Source organism: Chiloscyllium plagiosum, unplaced genomic scaffold (assembly GCF_037043375.1).
Source record: "Chiloscyllium plagiosum isolate Xiang-an unplaced genomic scaffold, Cpla_swu_hap1 HiC_scaffold_25, whole genome shotgun sequence".
NCBI lineage: Eukaryota > Metazoa > Chordata > Chondrichthyes > Orectolobiformes > Hemiscylliidae > Chiloscyllium > Chiloscyllium plagiosum.
The window spans coordinates 1,511,072-1,525,000 of record NW_028270163.1 but is presented as its reverse complement, the minus strand read 5'-3'; the positions used below and the strand labels follow the sequence as shown (position 1 = coordinate 1,525,000).

Here is a 13,929-nt window from a genome sequence, read left to right as displayed (position 1 = left end):
GCTGGGATTAGGGAACTTCTGAGCAGGCAATGGAGACACTCTCTGCAAAACTGCAGCTCCAGAATCAAGCTCTCAATAACATAGTGTGCCTGTCACCACATCCCCTGCCCTCAGGATAATCACTGCCACTAACCACCCGTTCAGGATAATCTCTGTCAATCCCCCCCACTCCCCCACCCTCAGGTTAATCCCTGCCAGTGCTCCCAACCCCCAGTCCTAGAGTAATCTCTGTTATTCTGCCCCACTCTCAGGGTAATCTATTATTCCCCCACCCTCAGGATAACCTCTTTCACACCCTGACCCTCAGAGTAATCCCTATCATAGAACATAGAACAGTACAGCACAGAACAGGCCCTTCAGCCTACGATGTTGTGCCGACCATTGATCCTCATGAAGGTAAACCTAATGTATGAACTCTCAAATGTCTGTGACCATATGCATGTCCAACAGTCTCTTAAATATCCCCAATGACCTCGCTTCCACAACTGCTGCTGGCAACGCATTCCATGCTCTCACAACTCTCTGCGTAAAGAACCCACCTCTGACATCCCCTCTATACTTTCCGCCAAACAGCTTAAAACTATGACCCCTCGTGTTAACAATTTCTGCCCTGGGAAAAAGTCTCTGGCTATCGACTCTATCTATGCCTCTCATTATCTTGTGTACCTCAATTAGGTCCCCTCTCTTCCTTTTTTCCAATGAAAAAAGTCCTAGCTCAGTCATAAGATAAGATAAGAAGCCTTCCAGTCCAGGCAGCATCCTGGTAAACCTCCTCTGAACCCTCTCCAAAGCATCCACATCTTTCCTATAATAGGGCGACCAGAACTGGACGCAGTATTCCAAGTGCGGTCTAACCAAAGTTTTACAGAGCTCAACAAGATCTCACGGCTCTTAAACTCAATCCCCCTGTTAATGAAAGCCAAAACACCATATACTTTCTTAACAACCCTGTCCACTTGGGTGGCAATTTTAAGGGATCTATGTACCTGCACACCAGGATCCCTCTGTTCCTCCACACTGCCAGGAATCTTGTCTTTAATCCTATACTCAGCTTTCAAATTCGACCTTCCAAAATGCATCACCTCGCATTTATCCAGGTTGAACTCCATCTGCCACCTCTCAGCCCATCTCTGCATCCTGTCAATGTCCCGCTGCAGCCTACAACAGCCCTCTATACTGTCAACGACACCTCCAACCTTTGTGTCGTCTGCAGACTTGCTGACCCATCCTTCAATCCCCTCATCCAAGTCATTAATAAAAATTACAAAGAGTAGACGCCCAAGGACAGAGCCCTGTGGAACACCACTCACCACAGACTTCCAGGCAGAATACTTTCCTTCCACTACCACTCACTGTCTTCTGTCAACTAGCCAATTCTGTATCCAGACAGCTAAGTTTCCCTGTATCCCATTCCTCCTGACCTTCTGAACGAGCCTACCATGGGGAACCTTATCAAATGCCTTGCTGAAGTCCAAATACATCACATCCACTGCTTGACCCTCATTAACTTGTCTAGTAACATCCTCAAAGAATAAGATTTTTGAGGCATGACCTGCCCCTATCAAAGCCGTGCTGACTGCATTTAATCAAGCCATGCTCTTCCAGATGGTCATAAATCCTATCCCTCAGAATCCTTTCTAACACCTTGCAGACAACAGACGTGAGACTTACTGGTCTGTAATTGCCGGGGATTTCTCTATTTCCTTTCTTGAACAGAGGAATTATATTTGCCTCCCTCCAGTCCTCAGGTACGACTCTGGTGGAGAGCGAGAATGCAAAGATCTTTGCAAGTGGCAAAGCAATCACATTTCTCGCTTCCCAAAGCAGCCGAGGACAAATCTGGTCTGGCCCTGGCGACTTGTCAATCTTAATGTTTGTCAAAATTTTCAACGCATCAGCTTCCTCAATTTCTATCTGTTCCAGCATGCTTACCTGCTCCTCAATGGTTTCATTCACTACAAGGTCCTTTTCTTTAGTAAAGTCGGAAGCAAAAAACTAATTTAGGGCTTCCCCTACCTCCTCAGACTCTATACACAAGTTCCCTATGCTATCCCTGATCGGCCCTACTTTTTCTTTGATCATTCTCTTATTCCTCACATAAGTGTAAAATGCCTTTGGATTCTCCCTAATCTTTCCTGCCAAGTCTTTTTGTGCCCCCTCTTGGCTCTCCTCAGACCATTTTTGAGCTCCAGCCTCGCCTGCCTGTAATCCTCTAGAGCTGAGCAAGACCCTTGCTTCCTCCACCTTACGTAAGCTGCCTTCTTTCTTTTGATGAGAAGCTCCTCCGCTCTCGTCATCCAAGGTTCCTTTATCTTACCCCTTCTTGCCTGTCTCAGAGGGCCATATTTATTCATCACTCGCAACAACTGTTCCTTAAACAGTCTCCACATGTTTATAGTGCCCTTTCCATGGAACAATTGCTCCCAGTCCATGCTTCCCAACTCAAGTCTGATAGCATCATAGTTTCCTTTTCCCCATTAAATATCCTCCCATTGTGCCTCCTTCTCCATAGCTGTGTAGAATGTGATTCTGGATTAGTGGTGCTGGAAGAGAACAGCAGTTCAGGCAGCATCCGAGGAGCATGCTCTTCTAGCACCACTAATCTAGAATCTGGTTTCCAGCATCTGCAGTCATTGTTTTTACCTATGTAGAATGTGAGGCAGTCGTGGTCACTATCACCAAAATGCTCTCCTACATCAAGATCTGACACCTGCCCCGGCTCATTGCCGAGCACCAAATCCAAAATGGCCTCTCCCCTCGTCGGCCTGTTAACGTACTGAGTTAGGAAACCCTCCTGAACACACCTTACAAAAACAGCTCCTTCCAAACCATCTGCTCAAAGGAGGTTCCAATCAATATTGGGAAAGTTAAAGTCATCTCCCCAGTCTCCAGGTAATCTCTGTCACCCTCTGACCCCCCACCCCAGGGTAAGCTCTGTCACTCCCCACCCTCAATAAATGTTTCTGCGTAATGTCAGGCTGCCGCTGTTATTGATGGAGCTAACATGTTGCTGGATGAATTTTAATGTGTTTCTCAGACTGAAGGTGAGCTGGAGTTGATCGTATTGACCAGCTTTTGAAATCCAGTGATGCTCCCATAACCAAGTTTTCCCTTTGACATAACCTGGTCAGGCCCCTGGATGCTGGGCTCTGACAGTGCAGGAATGTTGGGAATTCAGAGTCTGAAGTAGAGGTGAGGGCACAGCTTGGATCCTCATCCTGAATTCATCGTCTGACCATTGTCCTGGTGTTTGCTGGTCTCTTATTTTGAATGTTGTTCTTCTGTGAAGCACTATGATGAGTGATGTTATATAAATGCGGAGTGGAGGGCGGACATCCTGTGCACCTGGGTTCTCACTCCTGTTGTATGTTTCAGGTGAATAACATGCCCATGATGGCCCTGGTTAACCCTGTGTATGATTGTCTGATGCGTCTCGCCCAGTCTGACTCACTGCAGAATGAAGACGAGGTGAGGAGGGGAAGCAGGACCATGGTGAAATTACTTGGGAACCCCTCTCTGCCTCCACGATCCCTGTCTCTGCCTCTGCACAGTCTGATGATCAGAATTCATTTTCCTATTTCCAGATTTTTGTCAAGTTTATTCTCTCTTTCACTCTCTCTCTCACCCTCCCTCCGAGATCCATCTCTCCTGTCGTCATGCATTCTGTCATTTTTTGCTTCTTCAGTTCTGTGCCACCTCAAATCCCTCTTGTGGTCCTTGTGCATGGCTGGACCTTCCTGCTTTATTGATGTCATCCCAGATCTTGACTCCATTGTTGGATAAGGCCCCAGCTCCTTTCTGCTATTCTTGTGTTATTCTTCCAGTGGCCACTGAAGCACTTTGCACTGCCTCCTCTTGGGCAGTGCCCTCAGTTTCTGATCCCACTGTAGTCTCCCTCACTGCTCACTGTTCCAGTTCTGTGCTGATCTTGTCCTCTTGGCAAACTCCCCGCTCCCTCCCTAAGCATACTGTTTTGCACTCTCCCCCTGTGTCAGCTCTGTCTAACCATCTGGAAGGTCTGTTTGCTTGTGAACGAGGCTGTCGCCATCCATGGAATTATGGTGGATGATTAGGTCAATATCCTGGCTTTAACGTTTCCCAAACCGAGGGGTGATGTCACCTGCCCTTGAATGAAACTTACCTGTGACTACTTCCAACATTTGCCCCATCGAGACCTTTGCAATTGACCATGTTTCACACGACACGCTTTTCTCATTCGCACATCTCAGTTCTGATCTTCTCTTGGTCTTTATGGAAGAGTTTCCACATTTCACTTATGAAAGTTCTGTCTCTAATTTTTAGACTCTGTCCTTAGTCGTAGACCTCCCCCAACCAGGAAGAAGAATTTATTTCTATTCGCCTTTAATTGTTCTGATTAATACTTTGAAGACTTGGGTCAAATTGTCTGTTAACTTTCAGTCATCCTCTCATTAAAGTCTCTAGTAATTTCCTGACTGTAAGCTATTCATGATTTTCGGTTTCCCCTCTCTCCTTTGTTAAACCATAGGTGGCTGACATGTACAATTTTCCAATCGAAAGGAACCGTCCTGACTTGGGAGAATTTGGGAAGATTGCAAGCTTCCGAGCATTTGTCACTGTTTTACTTAATTTCTTTTTCTTCATTGCTATTTCTCTAATGAGCCCCTTCCCTGGATTCAGCACTAGATTTGCTGGGATTTTTAATACCTGACCTCTTCCCTTACTGTAATCATGGGCATCTCCATCGATTCCCTGTTTTCCAATACTGTCAGTCAGGTTTCAATGGGACATGTGGGCAGCACGGTGGCACAGTAGTTAGTCCTGCTGTCTCAGCGCCAGAGACCCGGGTTCAATTCCCGCCTCAGGCAACTGTCTGTGTGGAGTTTGCACATTCTCCCTGTGTCTGCATGGGTTTCCTCCAGGTGCTCTGGTTTCCTCCCACAGACCAAAAATGTGCAGGTCAGGTGAATTGCCCATGCTACAATGCCCATAGTGTTAGGTGAAGGGGTAAATGTAGAGGAATGGGTCTGGGTGGGTTGCTCTTCGGAGGGTCAGTGTGGGCTTGTTGGGCCGAAGGGCCTGTTTCCACACTGGAAGTAATCTAATCTAATCTAATCCTGATCAGGCTCTTATTCTGAAGAGCCTGAATCAATTGCTTCCATTGATTTTGATGTCCCTTTAAATTTCTTCTTTGTAGCTGTAACTCTCTCCTTTGTCACACTTTGCTGTTGATTGCATCTTTCCCCTGCTCCAGGATTTGTCATGGTTTGAATTTATGTTTGCTTTTTCTTGGTTTATGTTGTCTCTTATCTCTAAGAATCCTTGGCTGATCAAATTTTGTGAGAAGATTTGTAGCTCGGGTGCTCGTTGTTGTGGTTCTGTTCGCCGAGCTGGGAATTTGTGTTGCAGACGTTCCGTCCCCTGTCTAGGTGACATCCTCAGTGCTTGGGAGCCTCCTGTGAAGTGCTTCTGTGATCTTTCCTCCGGCATTTATAGTGGTTTGAATCTGCCGCTTCCGGTTGTCAGTTCCAGCTGTCCGCTGCAGTGGCTGGTATATTAGGACTAGGTCGGTGTGTTATTGATTGAATCAGTGGAATTCCCTGGCTGTTCACTCATCCAGTATCTTAGTATTTATACAATCTATCACTTCACAGTTGATACACAAAGTGTCCAAACATAGTTCCCAGTACAACTTTAAATCCTATTCTGTTTCCTAATTCCATCCAAAAATGTCTCACTGCCTGCTACTGTTATTACATACACTTTATAAAATCATTGAAATTATTTCATCTTAAGTCCAACTGCTATGATATTCTGAAATTTATGACCACAATTAATTCAATTAGTTTCTTACACAAGGAAACATAGAAAATATAATTGGGAGGAGGCCCTTTGAGCCTGGTCCACCATTTAACCTGATTGTGGATGATCGTCCAACTCAGTGCCTTCCTCCCCATTCTCTCTGATCCCTTTAGCTCTAAGAACGATATTTAACTCCTGTAAACATTCAGTGTTATGGCTTTAAATTCAATGGTAAAGTTGGTGCTTTATGTAAGGAACATTTAATCATTCCGCAACATTTAACCTGTCCTGCTCTAATTTTTTTTAATAACAACTTTATTTCTTTCTCCTGTTCTTAATTTACATCTTTTAGATTTTGTTTGCCTGTCAAGCCTAAAGTACATGGCACTTTGTTTCCTTTTGTTTCTTTTAGAAGTATTTGCTATAGTGAAGCTTTGTGCCTGCTTTCTCTCTGCGTGGGTGGTTTGATAATCGTGGTCCCTGGCTCTCCCTCTCTCTAGGTGGACTGCCTTGTGCTACAGCTCCATCGAATTGGGGAACAGCTCCAGAGGATGAACACCCAGCGGATGGATGATCTCTTCTGCCAGCTTCGAGATGGTTTCCTGCTGCAGCACCAGCCCTCCTCACTGTCCCGCCTGCTGCTGCTGGAGATTATCGAGTTCCGTGCCGGTGGCTGGAGGATGTCCGAGAATGCTCATAAATATTACTACAGCGAGGTGGCAGACTGACAGCACAAGAGAGAGAAAGGGGAGAATGGGGTCTAAGGTGGAGCTGAGCTTTTTGTGCTAATTGAAATCTGGCGATGATTTTTTTAAAGGTGATTGATGTATGTGAGATCGACCAGCTGAGGGCCCTGATGGTTCAAGTTCCCAATTGCTTAGTCACAAACTCTTCTTGATAGCATAGACTTCTGAAAATACGGGAGCCAGTCATTGGGCAGGACTTGGAGTAGGTGGTTGATGCCAGTCTGCCCCATCTATGCTGATGCCCAAAGATAAATTTTTATAAATTTTAATACAGCTATCTCTTGAAAGCAGATGTGACTCATGTTTCCCTACTTTGACTGTGACTGTGGGCTTCTGTAGTGGTGCAGTGCCAACATCAGTGCCTGCTGTACTGCTTCCTTTACACTGTGAGTGTAGCAACTGGTGAACCTGTGAGAGTGCGATACTGAATGAGAGATCCCACGGAGACAGGCCCTTTAGGCCAAACTGGCCAAGCCAACAAAAATGTCCACCCACGCTAACCCCATTTCCACACTCCCAACTCTGAGAGGGTTGATGGGGGTGGGGGATTAGTGGTGGCAGGGGTTAATGGTGAGTGGGGGCAATCACACATTGCTTATGTTTATAATAATGAGATGCTGGGGCAACGTATTGAAAGTTCTACAGTCTCACCCTCCCACTGACTTTGAAAATCTTTCTCCAGCATACCTCCACCTCCCCATTGTGCCCTCACTCCAGTTGCTGGTTTCTGGCCAGGATTGGCATGTGAGTAGCATTGACTGGTGCAGTGTAGACAGAGGGTAGTGATTGGCTGCCTGCTCCCCAGGCTGAGGTGACTTCCAACTTGGCTGCTGATACTGGAGCTGCTTTGTTTGTCACAGTTGATTGGTTTTGAGGAGTTTTGTCACAATAAAGGGGCCCATTTGATTTTGAGACTTCGCTGAATTCTTCATTAAATTATCAGGAGATTAAAACCCAATCTGAGGGAAAGGGGGAGACTATTCAGCCTTTCAATATGCCAGCCCATTCCAATTGATTATGGTGGATCAATATCTTGAGATCATCTTCTTCTTACTTCGGTTCCTTATGTTAGAAACATCTGTTAGTTGCTGACTTGAATTATTTCAGTTGAAAGCTCTTTTGGAAGTTTCAGCTTGGAGGTGTCTCCTGACATCAACCCTGAAGAGCCTGGCTCCAGTTAGAAGAATTCTGCCCCCTGTTCTGGTCCTGCCCTCCCCATCAGAGAGAATGGCTCCTCTCTCTCGATCCTGTTGAATTCTCATGAACACCTCAACTCGATCAGTTCTGAGCCTTGCTGTGTTCACACAGTTGCTGACCAGAGGTGGCGCTAGTTCTCCACATTCACAATGCATTTCCTCAACTCAGGCTGGATGGTGAGTGGTTGATAATGTGCGATGTTCTGCCTGTCTTTCTCATTACTTCTAGAATTCAACTCACTCTGAGCAGCAGCTCTTACACGTGCACTTCTCTCTCTGGAACCACTCTCTCTCACTCTGTCTTTCCACCTCATTTGTCTCTCGTTACCCCATTTCTTTTTATCTCTCTCTGCCCTATCCATCTCTCTGTCAACTTATCTCTCCACCCCATCTCTGTCTGTCTCTCTCCTCTCCCTCTGTAGTCCCCTGTGCCTCTCTCTCATGAAGAAGTTCATAATCTACTCCCTGGCCTTCCAGTGACTCTGGTTTCTGGGCTGTTCTTGGTCCATAGTCAGTCCCCTGTCTCTGATACTTCACTCACCTGGACCACTGAGGGTGACCTACGACAAGACTCTCGCAGATGTGGGCATTGCATTCCTGCACTTGTCCTGTGAGAACCCATACAATCCCAGTCAGAGAGGGTTTGGCATCTTGGTTTAATCTCCAAACCAACCATACCCTCGTCATCGTGAAGTGCCCAGTTTGAGATTGGCTATCAGAATTGAGGCTGGACTGTTCAGGACTATCTGACAGCTGGACCTGTTCCTTGCTCAGCTGTGCTGTTGTCAAACAGGATAGAGGCCGCAAAATCACAAACAGTAAAGATCAGCGAGAGACAGTTATAGGAGAGAGGAAGTGCTGGAATAGAAATGCAAACAAGCTCTTGTAAGGAATGGGCAATGGCAGGCAGCTCTGGGCTGGGGGATGCTGTGCTGGCTCTGACATTGCTGGCACCTGGGCAGCTTGGCACTGTGCCATCCACACATGGTTAACGGTTAGGCTGGTGTGCCTTATGTGGTTGCACAGCCCCTTCTCGTGTGGGGGAGGAAGATGGAAGGGAAGCCTCAGCTTTGCTTAGAAGCATCTCGCAGACATCCCTAACACAATACAGTGCTCGACTCTCCATTTGGGTAATCCAATTCTCTCAAAGCCCATGTTGTGCGAACTCTGCAATGCACATTCCTGTATCACTTAGATGAGCATGCCAAGAATCAAGCAGTGGTTCTGAGCTGGTTTATGTTAAAGTAAACGTTGGTTAATCTACTACAAACGAGAGCCCACAGTTCAAGGCTCATGGCTGATCCCACCTTGAAGAACTTTCCAAATGGTTCTGTACCAATCAGCTATTTCTCAAAGTTGCAGCTTTCTCTATAGAAAGCACGTCATTCCTGTCGAAATTCAGTTAATTAGTGGAAACAGCAAGATCCCACAAACTCCAGTTCAGCAGTTAATCTGTGTGTTTTAGTGATGTCACTGAGGATAAATGTTGGAGCTAACACGAGAGACAATTCCTGGCCTCTTGTTCAATGCAGTGCAATGGGATCTTGGAGTGCTCCCTTCAGCACCGATCCTCTGTCTCCATCAAACAATCCCTGGACAGGTACACAGTAAAGCTACCTGTACACTGTCATCATGAAACACTCCCAAGACAAGGACAGCATGGGTTTGATAATGTGTAAAGCAACCTCTTTTAAAATGAAAATCTTTCTGTACTGTTTTAAACCAAAAGTAAAGCTTGACATTGATCCTGTCAAGTACTCCCAGGACAGATACTGCACCGAGTTAGATATGGAGTGATGTTTCCTTTATATTGTTGTATAAACACAGGCATAGTAATTCAGTTAATTTAGTCACCATTGTTATTCACTATAATTTATTAAACATCTAGCTTTCCTGTCTCAAATTTCTTCTGCTTCCTTGTTGAATGTCTTAGATTTTTCTGACTGGATCATTCATTTCATCGCTTCCCTCAATTAGTCACTTTGACATGACCTTTTGTGTATTGAACCCTTCACTTAGTGATTCTCTGAGCATTCCTGATGTTACACAGACCATCCCCCTACTCAGTCCCTCCTCCCTTCACTCTGAGAATTCTTGAGTTGGAATATCATCTTTAACATTGTAACATAGTGCCACAGTGTTTTACAGAGCATCATCGGATAAAATTTGACATCATTGGTCCTAAAGAAGCATTAAGAGAAATGATCAAAGGGTTGGCCTGAGAGTTAAGTTATAAGGAGCGGCTGACAGGAATAAACAGCCGGAGAGGTTTTGGGAGGAAAGTCGAGCCTGGGGCCCAGGCTGCTGAAGGAATGGTCACTGGGTGCAGTTTGAAGCCTAGAATTGGATGAGCACAGAGATCTTGGAAGCTTGCAGAGTTGGAAGAGATAAGAGAAGGATTGAAAATATTAAAATTGAGGCAGATTCCTCGTGGTCAGCGAGTATAGTGGTGGAACACAACTTGATACAAATAGTAATATAGGCAGCAGGCTTTTGGCTGATTTCAGGACGGCAAAGGATGAACATAAGGAGCCAATTGATCCTGCTCCACTATTTGATCTGATCAAGGCTGACCTTGGGCTTTAAATCCACTTTCTAACAAGTGTCCTTTATTCTTAAATAGTCTAATGCCTCTACAATGAAGGTAGATAAAGGAGAGCCAGGCGATACAGTATGCTGTATTTGGACATTCAAATGTCATTGAATAAAGCTGCCATACAAAAGGTTAATACACATTAGGGCTCATGGAGTTGGGGGTAACATGTTGGGCTACGAAGTGGGTGTGGTGTATATGGATTTCAGTAAGCCATTTGATAAGGTTCTCCGTGGCAGGCTCATTCAGAAAGTTAGGAGGTGTGGGATACAGGGAAATTTGGCTGGATACGGAATTGGCTGGCGGAAAGAAGACAGTGGATGGAAAGTCGCTGACCAGTGGTGTCCCGCAGGGATCTGTTCTTGGGCCTGTGCTCTTTGTAGTTTTTATAAATGACTTGGATGAAGAAGTGGAAGAGTGGGTTAGTAAGTTTGCCGATGACACAAAGGTCAGGGGTGTTATAGATAGTGTTGAGGGCTGTTGCAAGCTACAACAATACATTGACAGGATGCAGAGCTGGGCTGAGAAGTGGCAGATGGAGTTCAACATGGATAAATGCGAATTGATTCATTTTGGAAAGTTGAATTTGAATGCTGAATATAGGGGTTAATGACAGGATTCTTGGCAGTGTGGAAGAACAGTGGAATTTTGGTGTCCATATACATAGATCCGTCAAAGTTGCCAGGCAACTTGATAGGGCGGTTAAGAAGACATATAGTGTCTTGGCTTTCATTAACAGGGGAATTGATTTTAAGAGCCATGAGGTTTTGCTGCAGCTCTACAAAACCGTGGTTATACCACACTTGGAATATTCTGTCAAGTTCTGGACACCTCAGAGGAAGCTTTAGAGAGGTGCAGAGAAGATTTACCAGGTTGCTGCCTGGATTGGAGGGCTTGTCTTATGAAAAAAGGTTGAGGGAGCTAGGACTTTTCACACTGGAGAGAAGCAGGAAGAGGTGTACAAGGTAATGAGAGGCATAGATAGATTGGATAGCGAGAGACTTTCCCCAGGGCAGAAATGGCTGTCACGAGGGTTCATAATTTAAGCTGATCGGAGGAAGGTAGAGGGGCGATGTCAGAAGTTGGTCCTTTACACAGAGAGTGGTGGCTGCGTGGAATGCACTGCCAGCAGTGGTAGAGATATTAGGAACATTTAAGCGACTGCTGGACCAGCACATGGACAGCAGTAAATTGAGGGATGTGTAGGTTAGGTTGATCTTAGATTGAGATAAATGCTTGGCACAACATGGTGGCCAAAGGACCTGTACTGTGCTGTATTGTTCTATGTTCTATATTCATATGGATAGGGATTAGGTTAATAGATAGGAAGGTGAGTGTGAGCATAAATGGGGCATTTTCAAGTTGCAGGCACAAGGATCAATGCTCAGGTACCCAGCTATTTATAATCCAGGTTAATGGCTCAGACAGACAGTAATGTTTATTGATGATATCAATCAAGGAAGAAATGTAAGTTGTGTGGGGGTCACAAAGAGATACCAAATAGGTTAAATAAATAGGCAACAAGATGACAGAGATAGGATGAAGTGAGGAAGTGTGAAATCATTGACTGTGGTCATCAGATCAGAAAAGCAGAATATTTTTTAAATTTGTCAGCTAACCTATTACATTTCTTGCAGGAGCACACACAAATCTCTCTTCCACCGTCCGGACATGCCTTGGCGTGCCCATTTGCCACCGGGCGGTGGGGATCCCCAGTGGAGGGCTCTCTACGCGGGAGTCCTCCCCCTTTCTCTCAGGGATCTGGGGTGGAGGGTGCTGCATACAGCAGACTCCCAGCCCAACTGCTTGTTCTGTGGCGCTGTGGAGTCCGTGGACCACGTGTATATTGGGTGTGGACATTTGCACTCCCTTTTTGATTTTCTGAAAAACCTCCTCCTCTGCTTTTGGTTGCACTTCAATCCCATGCTCCTGATCTTTGGGCACTCGGTACGGAGGAGGGAGGGCAGGTCTGAAGACCTCCTCGTGGGTCTGCTCCTGGGCCTGGCCAAACTGGCCATAAACAGGTCCAGGCAGCGGGCCGTGGAGGGTGTCGTTAGGGCCGACTGCCTGCCCCTCTTCCGCGGTTACATTAGGGCCCGGGTGTCCTTGGAGAAGGAGCTCGCGGTGTCCACCAACACCCTGGAGTTGTTCAGGGAGAGGTGGGCGCCGCAGGGAGTGGAGTGCATTATTTCCCACTCCAACTCTATTTTGATTTAGTCCCTACCCTCTCCTTCACTGTTTGATCACACAGCATTGCCCTTTGATGTGAAGGGCAGTGCTTGTCACTGGCCACTCAGGTGTTTTCCTTTCTTCCTGGTGGTGGAAATTGAATAAAGAATAGTACACCTTGTGTCTCTCACTGTGTCTCACACCTGCACACACACAACATGGTTGCTGGGGAAAAATAAGCACTACCGCAGTTAGGCGGTCGTGTGGGGATTAATTAGGGAAAAAAAGAAAAAGAAGAAAAAAAATATAAAATAAACAGGAGCCTTCACACAGCATTGCCCTTTGATGCGAAGGGTAGTGCTTGTCACTGGCCACTTGGGTGTTTGTCTTTAAAAAAAAGACAAATCTCTCTGATCTTCACATTAATCAGTTTTGTGAATTTTTAAAAAAATTTCATACTTCCTCACTTCATCCTCTCTCTCCCATCTTGTTGCCTATATCTCTTTTTGTGATCTCCTCACAATTTACATTTCTTCCTTGATTGATATCATCCATAAACATTAGTGTCTCTGAGCCTTTAACCTGGATTATAAATAACTGGGTACCTGAACGTAGATCTTTGTGCAGCAATTTGAAAATGCTTCATTTGTGCTTATGCTCTGCTTCCTGAATATTAATCTTTCCCCTATCAATGTGAATATCTTACTCCAACTCCATTTGTCCTGATCTGTATTAAACTTATGCTTGGAACCAGCAGAGGTGGTAGAGGCAGGCACGGTAGATTCATTTAAGATGAGTCTGGACAGATGCATGAGTAGGTGAGGAGCAGAGGGATACAGATGCTTAGGAACTGACCGACAGGTTTAGACAGTACATTTGGATCGGCTCAGGCTTGGAGGGTCAAAGGGCCTGTTCCTGGGCTGTAAATGTTTTTTGTTCTTTGAGTGATGTTTGGATATCCAAGCTCACCTACTGGCTCACCTTTATGAGTTATATCCTCGAAAATCTTGAATAAATTTGTCAAACAGGAAACAAGATTGAAGACAGGATTGTGAATCTTTGGAATGGTCCAATCTGGAGGTGGTAAATTATTTATTGAGAGGATTTAGAAGCAGACCAACTAAGGTAGGGACAGAGTGTCATCCCACTGGGTACTCCCTTAACTCAGTCTTTCTCAGAATCTCACACTGTGGCTATTTTCTCTCAGCCAGTGTTTCCTGACAAACGTACTGTTACTGCTACACCACAAGATGAGTGTTGGCTAACTACTGCTCCCCAGTTTAGGTCTTTTGAGTCAAAAAGCACAGGATGATATTCGGATCATTGTGCCCATCCTGGCTCTCTGAAAGAATGATTTCGTTAGTCTCCTCTTTTGTTGTTTCCCAAAAACCGATCACACATTTCCCCATCAAGCACTCATCCATTTTTCAATGCAATTTCTGAA

At 45.4% G+C, this 13,929-nt stretch overlaps 1 protein-coding gene across 4 annotated transcripts in view; it reads left to right on the top strand.

The window, feature by feature from the left end:
• mif4gdb (MIF4G domain containing b) overlaps positions 1–7,439 on the top strand; it is a 30,942-nt gene extending 23,503 nt beyond the window's left edge. For 3 of the 4 annotated variants that reach the window (XM_043714276.2, XM_088000374.1, XM_088000373.1), the window contains exons 5-6: positions 3,376–3,468; positions 6,282–7,439. In XM_043714276.2, coding sequence (XP_043570211.1) covers positions 3,376–3,468; positions 6,282–6,509 — 321 coding nt within the window. In that variant the 3' untranslated portion in view covers positions 6,510–7,439. The remainder of the gene's footprint in view (positions 1–3,375; positions 3,469–6,281) is intronic. The other variant, XM_043714278.2, reaches the window with a different exon arrangement.
• The last annotated feature ends 6,490 nt before the right edge of the window (positions 7,440–13,929 follow it).